General features: G+C 33.8%; 1 protein-coding gene across 4 annotated transcripts in view; it reads right to left on the bottom strand.

Annotated features, from left to right (window-relative positions):
• Nucleotides 1-13,971, bottom strand: part of LOC126811742 (uncharacterized) — a 28,366-nt gene that overhangs the window by 2,032 nt on the left and 12,363 nt on the right. For all 4 annotated transcript variants that reach the window (XM_050537615.2, XM_050537613.1, XM_050537614.2 and 1 more), the window contains exons 2-8: nucleotides 12,275-12,467; nucleotides 7,670-7,794; nucleotides 6,548-6,650; nucleotides 5,716-5,804; nucleotides 4,736-4,793; nucleotides 2,081-2,208; nucleotides 631-864 (exon numbers count right to left, since the gene is read on the bottom strand). In XM_050537615.2, coding sequence (XP_050393572.1) covers nucleotides 631-864; nucleotides 2,081-2,208; nucleotides 4,736-4,793; nucleotides 5,716-5,804; nucleotides 6,548-6,650; nucleotides 7,670-7,794; nucleotides 12,275-12,389 — 852 coding nt within the window. In that variant the 5' untranslated portion in view covers nucleotides 12,390-12,467. The remainder of the gene's footprint in view (nucleotides 1-630; nucleotides 865-2,080; nucleotides 2,209-4,735; nucleotides 4,794-5,715; nucleotides 5,805-6,547; nucleotides 6,651-7,669; nucleotides 7,795-12,274; nucleotides 12,468-13,971) is intronic.

The raw sequence follows: 13,971 nt of genomic DNA, 5'->3' as shown, positions 1-13,971 counted from the left end.
GCATATCCCGCCCTATTCGTCAACTTAACTGACAGCACCATTGACCTTGAACGGGGACGTGCGAGGACTGCCGATAATGGCCAAAGTATACGGAATAGCAGAAATATATGATGTAGAATTAGCAAGAAATATTAATGATACGTATGCTATTTTTTAAAACATCGTTAACGGATAGCCTAAAATGTCGACATCTTTTTTAATTTTTATGCACGAAATAACATAAATACGGGCGATAATTATTGACATATTTTAACCGTATCTAAAGGTTATTGAAAAATATGGACGAATTTTAAACTATCTAAAATATTACTGACAAATATAAATGGACACAAAAGGAAACAGTTTTGTGTTTAATTTGTGTGGTAATTTATCATAAACTTTTGAGGTAGCGTCACCCGGTCGACATGTATTGATTCTAGGGCAGTTATTTCTTGAACTCCTAACTTCGGTGTCCACACGGGAAAAGCCTGGATTCGCTTAACGTTATGTATTAGGCACACCCCTTCTAGAAAATAAAATATTTGGTAAAAAAAGTGCACCTAATACACCGAAAAATACGGTTAAATCAACACATGAAATCCACAAATTTATTTTAACCCAGATTGTGGAGGGAGTGTCATTTCAGTTTACCTGTTCTTTAGAATTACCAGGGTAGATTTTTCTATAATTTTCCACATCATTAGTGAAGAAACCCAGTCTATTGGCTACCATATCCCAATCTCTTCTATGGATCTTTTCAGCTATTTCTCTGAGAACTCCATCACTAGGTATTTTATCAAATGGAGACATTGTTATAGGTCTATGTCCTGGTAGTGGTGTAGGCATAGATAACCGACTGATCGAATTATTATTCTCACCTTTAAACTGTAAAATATTTTTTAAAAACTTGTAGAAAATATAATCAACAATTAAAGACAGGTAGAGATAGGTTTGGCAGGCAACCCTAATCCTTGTCTTATATAAGCATGGGATTATAGAAATATTAAACAGTAAAATATATTTAAAAAAACTTGTTTTAGAAAAATATAATGGAGGGAGAGAGAGAGTGAAGAGAGCGAGAGTGTTGGGCAGGCAACCTGAACCCTTGTCTTTGTATGCATGGGACCGACCGTAACTCCTATCCACCGGAGTCATTTGAATAGCCATAGTGTCCCCAAGAACTAGTATATACAGTCCTTCCTACAACACCTCAAGCTATACACATATCTCACGTAGTTTATTTGAATGGCTGTCTAATGAACAGTAGTTTCGTCCGGTGTCAGACTGTTCAACGATGGTATTATTACTTTTCTCTAATTCTCTTTAAGGAACTGGCCTAGTCCATATTTACAAGTGCTAAAAGGTTCAACTCATCATTTGCCTATAAAACAGGTCTGATAAGTAGTAATCCAAGGCATTGTTTATCACTCTGCTTAACCTGAGCACAAAATATTCATTATCGAACTTGATTAAGTTATTGATGTAATTAAACTACACTTGTTAAAGTTGTTGTGTTGCAAAGCTTAGCCTCCCCTGAAAATTGCCATCGTCAAACTCACTCAAGATATTTAACTAATGAACATCTACAAAAAGTTTGAAAGTTCAACCTCAAACAGAAGCAAAGTTACTGTGTTCCAAAAGGCGTGACAGACCAGAAATAACAATTTGAAGACTAAAGGGAGGTAACTGTGTAATAAGTTCCTGACATCATATTATCTCCCCTTAGACCACAAATTTAATAGTTTGATTTCTCAAATGAATTAAATTATAATTTAATACAACCTTTAATTTAAAACATTACATTACACCTTAAAATCATGAATATTCTCCAAAATCTGACAGATAATATAATCTCAGAAGCACTTCTTCAATTAATCACCATACAAAAGGGGAGGAAATGGAAAAAGAGAAATGCAATACTGTACATGTTAATAGACAAACTACATTAATCTGTCATACTCAAGAAATCTGAGGAAATAATTACTAGTCTTTGATCAACAGAAAATTATAAATAATTCTTCAATATTTTATTATCAGTAACTAATAATTGTGCTTTGTCCGAAAAAATCTGATAACCTAAAAATTAATTTATTTTTATCACCTCTGGTAAATTTTTATATACACCATCCCTGGTTTCTTCTGGAAGAATGTGAAAGTTTAAAATATTCTCTAAAGTATCTCGTGGAAGTTTCTTTACGCCATTTACAAACTGTTCTTCTTCTAAAACACCTATAATAATAACAGTTTAAATATGTTAAAAAACTTAAAGGAGGCAAGTCTCTAACTCAATATCATCCACAGTCTTTGATGATGTTATCTTACCAAGAAAAGTTGAGCTTCTGATATCCAATATTTAAGATAAAATGATAATTTTAAAATTGGCAAAAGAATCTTTCTAGCACCATTTGTAATGAAGTGACTTGATGAACGAGGCTAAAAATATCTCACAAGAGAATACTACCAGTGCAGAATGGAATGACCAGATGCCGAAGATTGCTATTCAATTTGGACTATTTATGTATTTCACCGAACATAACAATTGAATACAGTAAAAACAGAAACAATTGAATGTAAATCAGTTTATTTATATACATTCATATTACATTATTATATGTGTTGCGACCCATTTGTGTCCATTTCTAGTTGCTAAGGAATAGAGATTTAGCTCCTTTAAAATTGCATTATGCAGGATCTATATCTGTCTATTGCAGATCTTTTTCCTGGTTTAAAATGTTATATAAATCATTACTTAAGACATTTATTCACATGCCATGGCCATAATCAACTCTCAGATGGCTAGATATTGAATGATTTAGACCATACATGCAGTAAAATCTGTTACTGTTAAAATGTACCTTGCTCAATAAAAGGACTGACAAACAAGACAAATGTCCACATTTTGCAGGAGATGGATAGAGAACAAGTTAAAAAAAAAGAAAGTGATTTTTCGTACAATCAGGGGCCATAATCCTGTAAGTCATGGTCTGAAATATGTGAATATGGAAAGGAACTGAGATCTTTTGGATATAATCAAGTTTCATCAAAATCAGACAAAAATTGTGACCTCTAGATGGTCAACAACCTTCATATTACATACTGTAACACTGTTTTAAGTTTCATCAAAATCGGATCAAAACTGTGATCTCTAGAGGACCCACAACCTTGATATTACATACTTTAACACTATTTGTGTACAGGGGGTGGCCATTTTGTCCAGGAGTTTCAGTCCGATTCTCATGAACTTCGAACTCAACCCTCATTATGGTTTAACGCTGATAGATTCTAACATTTTTTAAATCGGATAAAAATTGAGTCCTCTAAAGGAACCACAAGCTAAATGCACGATTTTTCGTACAATCGGGGGCCATAATCCATGAAGTTACAATCCGATACATGCCAATATTGAAAGGAACCGAGATATTTCAAGTTTTGTCAAAATCGGATAAAAATTGTGACATGTAGAGTGACTACAAACAATTTGTGGACGGATGGACAGGGGCGACGACAATATACATCCACGTGAAAATGTGGGCATATTAAAAAAGGATCATTGGTCTTACAGTTTAACAGTGCAGAAGTGTATCTATCAATTTTTATGGGGAGCAAATTTTCAAAAATTTTTCCAGGAATAAATATCCACACAAAAGGAAAAATAATACCGGGTTCGCATCACACTTTGTGATCCATTTCTGACGTTACTGCGAGTCAATGGAAAAATTGATTAGTAAAATTTTACTTGGGAACCTATAAGGTTACGAATCATTTTGGTCAGATATAGTACCGTTCATTTCAACATTTAGTGCCTCAAAATTTAATTGCGATAAGAAATCCTTTCACAGTTACTCTATCTTTTTTATTTTACATTTTACACATGAAGTTCATGTCTGTTTTCGGCCGCGCTTATCCAAACATAATAAATGCATGGAAATATTGTTCATGTGTCTGGAAAACGTGACTACTATGCCGCGTGTCTTCACTCTTCTCTCTGGTGCTTAGTCTGATTGTAATATTCATGATTCTCGATGTTAAATAACTTGTACAGTGATCAAAACAATGCTCAAAGTTTGACATATATTACGTAATTAGTAGGAAGCTGCTGATTTGCAAAACTGAAAGTTTGATATCGTGCGCTTCTGATGGTCTTGTAGCTATTCACGACAATTTCTCCACGATAAAACATAATTAAATACTATTGTGAATGTTCAGAACAGGATGAATGAATAGTGCTTTTTTTACATGCATTTTTAGTTAATTATGTGGCTATGTAACCAAGTTGGACAAAATTACAGCCATGTAATTCAGACTACATGAAATATGTCGTCTGCAGCTGGAATTTGTTTAGCACATGTAAAGGATCGTAAATGATTGGAGTTGAACATACCATCTTCAATACAATTCATGCCATGCGAGATCAGTAACTTGCAAGTTATACATAAAATATGAATACAAAAAAAAATAATATTTTCCAAAATGACAATAAACACCAAAATTTAATAACCATAGCTACTTTAATGTAAACAGGCTATCAAAGCTAATAAAAAGTAAACTGTTACATTTAATTAATATTGAGTATTTATTATAGGTTATAACTGCACCTAAAATGACCAGAACTGCTAATCAAAAGTTGATTTGATTAGCATAAATGTATTAAAACTGTTTCGCACTGCTAACCAATTGTCAACAGTTATTTTGTTCCCTGCTCTACTCAGAACCTGTTTCCCATTGATCGTCATGATTTTAAAAAAGTAATATTTACCTTTTACATCTGCTCCCATTTGTTTAAAAAATATGTCTGTTATTCTTTTTACATTTTCCTACAGAAACAATGAAATGAAGATCAAAATATTTCATGATGTCCACATTTTAACATTATATTGTAATAAACACAAAATATAGCATGGAACATAACTACTATTTCAATTAAAGCAATGTTTTGTTGAGGTTCTCTCAACGTAATAAAGCAAATGATAATTATGTGTTCTATATTATGTTTCTGTGTTTATTATATAGGTCAGTTATGTAAGAGCTTAATCTGCCTATTTTGACTTCAAATATTATATAAACTATTATGTATACATTTCTGAACATGACAAGCCCATAATCAACTCTCTAGTCCATCGGATGGCAGAGATTTAAATGGATTAGAATGCCTGCAAGATTTAAAAATTTAATGATGAAATGGATAATCAAGACTTAGTGTTGTTGTTGTTTGTCCAGTACTGTTGCTACGATAATAAACAATCTATCTTCCAGCACTCATATTTTGGCTCAGAATAAAGTAATCTAAATAAAATTTGCAATATATTCAGTTTTCATTATTTATTTTTGAACAATTATAGCAAGAACGGTCAGCTCTTTATCTAAATTTTACATAATGTATCTTGAAGTATGTCAATTGCTAAATGCTGCACAAATAAATCATATTGTAAATTGACCGTTATTATAATTACACATATGCATGTAAAAATCATTGTAAACTGACGATTATCATAATTACACATATGCATGTTAAATCATGATATCCACATTTTAACTTCATGTTGTAAACTGACAATTGTTATATATACATCATATTCAAATCATACGAGAGAATTACAAATATAAAGCCCATAAACCTACTACTTATTCTGTGTCTTAAATAACATAAAGCTGCATTTGACATCCCTTGCAAACTACAGTATTGTGAAAGTTGATTCTCTAGTACAGTAGGAATATCGTTCATACAAATACTCATACCTGAGTGTCATCTTGGTAAAGTCTTTTCGCAATTTTTGAAAACATTTCTTTATTTATTGGTCCACCATTATTCAACATTTTAAATATAGCTGTAATAAAGAAAAAATAAGCAATCTAAAAATGTCTGTGATACAGTATACGTGAGAATGACCGTATGAATAAAAATTACAGTTTTTAAGATAATTTTTCAAACCTAGGTTCATCACTGGTTGCCCTGTGTGCACATTGGCATGGATGTAACAAACCCACTGTCCAGGCAAAATTCCACTCATAGCACACTTGCATGACATATGCCTATCTTCATTAGGCACGTTGGACCTTGGTACAAAACAAAAGGATGTTATAGCCCATTTCATTTCTCTCTAGGCAAAGAACCATTAAAACAAGACAGAAGAATTTTATTTGTCCACATACTGAATAGTACGTGCAGAGGACTGCACTACACACAAGCAGAATGGATAAGACAACCAGTTTATGAATAATTTAGGAAGAGTGTCTAAGAACAATATTGGGACATCAGTACATCCAGGTGCCGCAAAGATACAACTGATGGTGGCTACTTCAAGACAGTGGCTATAGCCTTGTGTACCCAGGATGTCAAGTGAAATAATGTCACTGGTCATATTTTTTTAAATTTGCTACTGTATGTTTCAGAATTTCATCTTGATGTGGACTACCTTGCATTATATATTACTACTTAGCGTTACCTAGAACACTGTATCACAGGTACTTTCTTTAGGTATATTACACATTAGACATTCATTCCCAATCCCACCCAACCACATCGCACAATCAATACAGAACAAAATGTGAAACTAGCAAATAAAATCACCTCTTGCTTTTGTACCAACATCTTGAGATTCACACCATTTCAGTCCTCGAAGGAATGACTCAAATGTCATGCTCCCATCGCGAGATTTAAATGTTTTCAAGATCTAAAATGTTCATATATAACAATTAAATGACAATTACCCAGACCTAAAATGTACATAAATATATATCATTAAATGAAAAGGTGTCCTGTAGGCTATCATAATGTTTAATTTTTCAGTGCACGTGTATATATTTTTTATCATACAGAGTTAGGGAGAAGGCGTGAATTAAATACTGTCAACAAGCGGTTGCCATGCAAGATACGCCCACAATTTGTAAGGGATGGACAGAGTATTACATACTTTTAACTTTTACACTATTTGCGTACAAGGAACAGCCATTTTGTCGGGCAGTCTTGTTCCGATTTTTACGAAATTCAAACTCAATCATCATTATGGTGTAATGGTCATATGTTTTTTTAAATCAGATAAAAAGTGTGACCTCTAGAGGGACCACAATCGAAAGCCATAATTCAGGAAGTTACGATCCGATATGTGTGAGTAGCAAAAGTATCTTTTATAACCATACATTTCAAGTTTCATTTAAATCGGATAAAAATTGTGACCTCTAAAGTGTCCACAAGCTAAAAATATGATTTTTCGTACAATCAGGGGCCATAATCCATGAAGTTTCGATCCGATACATACCAATATCAAAAGGAACCAAGATCTTTTGGAGATACACCTTTATTTCAAGTTTTATCAAAATCGGATAAGAATTGTGATCTGTAGAGTGTCCACAAACAAATTGTGGATGAATACCTGGACAGGGGCGACGACATAATACGTCCACATGAAAATGTGAGCGTATAAAAATAATTCTAATGGCTGTAAGTTGAGATTTGTGTAAGTAGACAGTGTAGTAATGTTACCCCTGAAAAAAAAAATATTTTCCTGATTTTTTCACACAGACATGCTCTTACATGAACCATCATTTTCATTTTATTTACTGCATAAAACATATTTGATTATTTCATGCATTGTAATCAATTACATTTGCGAAGAAACGGTCCCAAGTCTGCATTTAAATCATATATGTCTCACTTTCATTATTAAGCACATCAGCATGGTATGGTACCTACATTTCTAGTAAAAGCATCTTCATTTAATTTTGGATCCTTTAATGTTTCAGCTGTTAGAATGCCATGTTGATTACAACCAAGCTGTTGGAATCTCAACCATAATCTTTCTACTTCAGCTATAGTCACTATAAAAACATTACAATGTACGATCATATTTCGATTTGAACATTTTTCATGCATACAATAACATATGAAAACAAACACCAGAACATTAATACATTCCTTTTCAAATAAAACATGTGACTATGTGTGGATGTAAACTTCCCCCAAACAAAGGAATGATATATCGACAATGGTAGCTGTCCTTAAAACTAAATAGCATACCTTAAGCAACAGTGGCAGCTATGCAAATCAAAATTATGGCATATAAAGTCAGTAAAATGACATTTTTGGCAAAGTGGTGAGTGTTGTGCACAGGCAGGGTATGCTCACTCTTTCTAGAACACCAGATATCACTATTACACAAACTCTGTTAGAGGGTTTACAAATTTACATTGTACCAGTAGTGTACAAACAACCCTTTTTGAATGGATATTATTCATGTATGTACAATTAAGTCATTATCTACTTCAGTGAAGCAAACCATGAATAAAGCATTCCTCTTTAATGTAGCAACGGGTGCCGTGCACATGCCAGAGGGCTCTAGAACACCTGATACCACTTTCCATTGGAAAGTTGCTCATAAACCTTTGAATAATAGCGCCTAACAGGCAGCTGTGTTTAATTATGTTCTCCTGATTTTGATTGTTTCTGTGTGTTTGAAGTATATGTTTGTGATATGCGCTTAGAAACACTTCACGTGTAATGAAGCGCTATATAAATCGAACAATAATAATAATAATAATAAATTCAGACAAGGGAAAAAATGTTTCAATTGAACATTAATCATATTACAAGGACTTTGAAAACTGAGTCTATGCACATTATACAGAAAGAGATGGGAAGAAAGACTGGAAAAAAGCCACCTTTCACTGCCAATGTCTCGTAAGAATTCAGTCTGTCATGTGCAATTCCATGGGTTATATTTTATCAAGCACAAATAAATTCCATGCCTAAAAGGATGTAATATTAAACTGCAAAGAGTTTACAATAGATCCCCCATTCATTTCTCAACCAATATCGGGATCGAACGTAGAACTTCCCAGTTAGTGAGCAAGCTTGAAGCAAGTCAGAAAAAGGTGACAGATCTATACAATTCTTAAAATAAACTTTTTAATCTTTGTGTGTGCAGATTAACTAATCTTTGTAATGTAAATGAAAATGAAATGAAATGATTTGCTCCTACTGGGTCAACGAAGATGGGCATATGCCATACATTATGCTACTCTTATACTGAAAGCCAACTGCCAAGGGTTCTTTTACATGCGCGCTAACAAATACATGAAACCTAAGATTTTCATCCCAATCAAACGACTATACATTGTCCCTTATCAGGCCCACTGCCCTGCATTACAATTTACCAATGTAAAACAAAATATCAAAAATAGATCAGTAGTTAATCAATCATTAGTGATTATCATGATGATAATAATTAACAATGAACAATCATCAAATTCTGAAATAAACAAACTGATATAATGATAATCTGATATAATGATGTGACAGGATGCAAAAGGTTACTACAATCATGGAAGATCTTGAAGTGAATTGTCACAAGGGAAAAAACTTTGATATGCTTTCCCAATAAGAAAATAGAACGAAGAATCTTTTACATTGTAGGGCATTTAACCCCATTATAAAACAATATATATGCCTCACAAACCATTTATTTGATTTCAATAAAAATTTATTTCTCTCTTGAAAAAATTTGTGTAGAATAGATTTGTGATTTTAGTACCAGTTCTACTTAAGAGACATACACATCAATATCTACAACGATATCAAGGTTATCGCGCTACTGAGACTTGCACATCAACATCTACGACAAGACGACAATGACATCAAGGTTATCATTATCAGTCTGTTATTCAAAACCTGGTGTATACAATGATAAAGTGATGACATAGTGGTGATGATGGTAATAATAACCAATACCGTGTTGAACATGATAGACAGTAGGGAGCCATAATGGCTAAGTAGCTAGCCTGGAGGTTGCGTGTTCGATCCCTGCATTGGCCGAGAAAGTTCAATGGGATTTTTCTATGTGGTTTCCCCTTGTCAGTGGTGCAGGAAGGAGGGTCTGACAAGGAGAGCAGTCTTGTCGATCGGATGGGATGAAAAGCCAAGGTCCTGGGTATACATTGGCGTGCACATAAAAGATCCCTTGGCAGTTGGAATTCGATATAAGAGTAGACTATAGAGCCACTGCCTGGGCAAAATTTCCCTCATAGCACACTGTATGCCCGTCTTCATTAACCCAGTCAGAGCAGAACAGTAGGACGTTAATCCCCATTTCATTTTATTTTTGATAGACAGTGGTGTTATGGTCTGTCTTGAGTCAAGTGGTGTGGTTTCAATTCCAAGCTTGTTAGTGAGGGTTTTCTCGGAGGACTCTGGATTCCTCCCACTGCTAAAGCCCTGTATCAGCAAGCCAATAATTGAAAAGGAATTGGAATCATATGTTAGTCCCGAAATGATCTAGTTCGTGCTACCAGGACATTAAACCCTGTTTTTCTCTCTTTATCTTTATAATAGAACTGTACTGACCTTGGCCAATGATCAGATTCATTCTGGATCATATATTGTTCAAGTATATAGCATGATAACCACAAATCTGATCCTGATTATCAATATTATTAACCATGTGATACTGTTGACTATTGGACATTATTGATTAATAGAATAAATTGATAAGATACAATTACAAATTATTTGATTGCTAGATCAATAAAATGGTCTGATCACATGTTGTAGGTCTAAATGTACATCAGAACCTAGATTGAGGACTACCAGTACCACTTATTAAAGTCTTGATTTGCCAAAAGACTAAGTTGCATGTGTCATATCAAAATTTAACACAAATTACAGCCGGAAGGTGTTCTTTAGATATAGTGATCTAGACAGTTAGGCCTGGAGATAATGATATTAATTCTGCCTGACAAAATATCGGGCAATAATGAACAAGTACCTGACATTTTAAACGTTATGTGCCAGACATGTATTAAAATATCATTAAAAACATAAAAAAAAGACAAATCTGTGCCGCACAAAATGACACACACAAGAGGAGGGGTTTCACTGACAATGTCTGTGACAGGTGCCTTATTTACAGGCTTGTAGACAGTTAAATAAAACCTAGTCAATATTCCGCCTTGATCTCAATTCTCAATGTCCATGGATTGATGATCTTAACAGTCTGGAGGCTCAGTGCGGAGGGGGGGGGGGGGGGGGGGGGGCATCAAATGGGCACAAAACCAGACCCAACTTTTCTAGAGTAAAATTTATTAGAACAGGTTTCGCTTTAGTTTTTATATTTTACGTTTACATTTTATTGCTTTAAGTCTTCCTAGTGTAAAATAGGAAAACTTGACCTTTTGACCTCCCTGGTCACAAAGACTAAAGGTGAATTTAGCATGTTTACATTTTTATTGAAAGCGTGATTACTTTCGATCATCTTCAGCATGTTATCATGATATAAGAATGGCTGCGCATCCACTTTTAGTGCAAATGACCTCATTTGACCTTTGACCATGAATATCTCGAAAACGAACCAACAGCGGACTGATTACCACCCGGCATTGTATTCTACGCAAAATTTTACTCTAGAAAAGTTGGGTCTGGTTTTGTGCCCATTTGATGGACCCCACTCCCCAGCACTGAGCCTCCAGTCTATAATTAATAGAAATTAATGGGAACTTCAGATGTACATAACTTACTTTACGACAGATCAATTTCAATAATTTTTGGGACCAATAGGCTTTTTAATATTTATGAACTGAAAGTTTATATTTGTCTTTGAGTACGTTATATTTTTTCGAAGATGCTCGATTCAATACCTATCGCTATCACCTGTACATCTTTCCCCAGAATTTCCATATTTTTATTTTTTTTAACTGACAATTGGTCAAAGGTCAATAATTAATCGTGAAACTATGTTATTTAAAATGAATTCATGGCTTTATAGACTCTAAATATTGTACTCTAATAAATACCTTGAGATATGAATGAAAAGAAAAATTCTGATTATAACTGTACTTATTTACCAAATTCCTCACCTTTTCCAAACTCGGGAATTTTTTTAGGATAGCGATTTTTGACTTTTGCAAATAAATCAGGGCTCTTTCAGTTCACCAGCCAAATATAGTAAACAATGACTGCTTTAAGAAACTATAAAATGTACATCAAGGTAAAATATCCCCACAAGATCACAATAATTTGAATTTCTCTTCTTCGGGAACACCTGCAAAAATGTCCTTATTTCTTCGGGAAGAAAATCTTATTTAAAATCCAAAATTAGTGGCTGCATTGTTCAAAAGCTTTTAGTTGCAAAATATTTAAGATTTGATATTTATTATTATTAACCTGTCACGTGATTCAATTGGCTATTTATTTATCTGGAACCCGAAGAAAATCAAATTGGTGTTGGCTTATGTAAATCTCCACCTGAGTAAAAGCCTGACTTGGGTCTCCTTTCCTTTCAATGGTGCTCCAGGTATAAATACTTACATTCAGTGGATATTGCATGACTGGTTATCCAATTAGCTTTGAAAGGGTCAGTTTGTCGACAAACTGCATTTTCTCGGTTTGGTTCTACAACAAAACTACTTGTATAGGCTCCCATAGTTTCAATAGTCAGTCAACTATAAACTCTTACAAAACCATAATTGATATTCTACTTTTTCTGGTCATATGCTGACTACTGTAATGATAAAATGAAAATGTGAATGAAGAGACATTTTGAGATTTCTGCAGTGAGAGCTGGATATCTAAACCTCTATTCATTGGAACTTTAAAATAAATGAAAATCAGTCAAAAAACATAGTAATATAATAGTAATATGAGTGTACATAATGTTATTTACATTGAAAATTTAAAAGTTTTATTTTAATTTCTAATCAATTAGGTTCGCTAAAATATGTGAACAGACCAATTGAATGACAGTCGTTTGCATCTGCTTAGTCCCTTCTGCACATTTTTTTTTTATTATCATTTAGTCGTTTGTGAATCAGTCATTTTTCATTACTTCTGCATTGTCTTGTGGAATATGCTTATGTTTGTTCATTACATACACCGCACGAAACCAAATAGTACACAAGGTTGTGTACTAATTTTCATATGTTCATTGTGTCTTATATATTATATAATCTCATATTTGTACAGTATTTTTAATTTCAAATATTACGGATAGTAAATAAAGGTTTAGCAATTTTTACTCATTATTGTTGAAGTTGAATAATGTAGCCTGCATCACAGGAGTCTGGCCTTCTATCCGTATATATATACGGATAGAAGGTCAGATCAGACTCCTGTGACTGCATTGACAAACATGACAAGGGATCAAAAGTAGCCTAACCTCATAGAGTTATATTTCTATGTATAACTCTCTTTATCATATCATAGAAAATAGACGCCAATGGTTGATGAAAATAATTTTGAAATTTTGTGTCTCTCGGCCTGCTCAATTAGCTATATTTTCTTTTGCCTATCTCACTCTACTTCTCAAAAGTGCAGTTAGTTCCTACAGTATTCATTGGGCCAGTTAATTCCGAAACATCATGCGAAATCGCCTACAACGAAGACAAGTTTCCATTTACAATGTACAATGTTTGTCAACTAAGCCAATAAGATTTTAAAAATGTTAGCTAGCATTACGAACGAAAACTTAGTTAGCAAACGATATAATTCACCTGTTATTAATAACCAGTGGCTGCCAGGCAGGATACACCCACATTTTGCAAGAGATGGATAGAGAACAAGCTAAAAACAAACACGATTTTTTGTACAATCAGGGGCAATAATCCAGAAAGTTATGGCCTGAAATGTGCAAATATCAAAAGTGACTGAGATCTTTGGGATAAGATATTTTTTTAAGTTCATCAAATTCGGATAAAAATTGTGACCGCTAGAGGGTCCACAACCTTGATTTATTAGATGTTTATACTATTTGAGTACGAGGGGCGTCCATTTTGTCTGGCAGTTTTGGCCCGATTTTCATCAAAATTCGAACTCAACAACCCTAACGGTGTAACGATGATATATTCGAACACTTTTTTTAAATCGGATAATAATTGTGACCTCTAGAGGGACCACAAGCTTTTTAAAACGCGATTTTTCGTGATGTGGGCGTATAAAAATAACTTTTTAGGTTGAGTTCTCCATTCAAGTTTTTAATATTAGGGTAAAATGGACGTGGAGAGAGAAAA

This window comes from Patella vulgata, chromosome 2 (genome assembly GCF_932274485.2).
Source record: "Patella vulgata chromosome 2, xgPatVulg1.2, whole genome shotgun sequence".
Lineage (NCBI taxonomy): Eukaryota > Metazoa > Mollusca > Gastropoda > Patellidae > Patella > Patella vulgata.
Note: the sequence above shows the minus strand (reverse complement) of the source record. Positions and strands in the feature narration are given on the sequence as shown.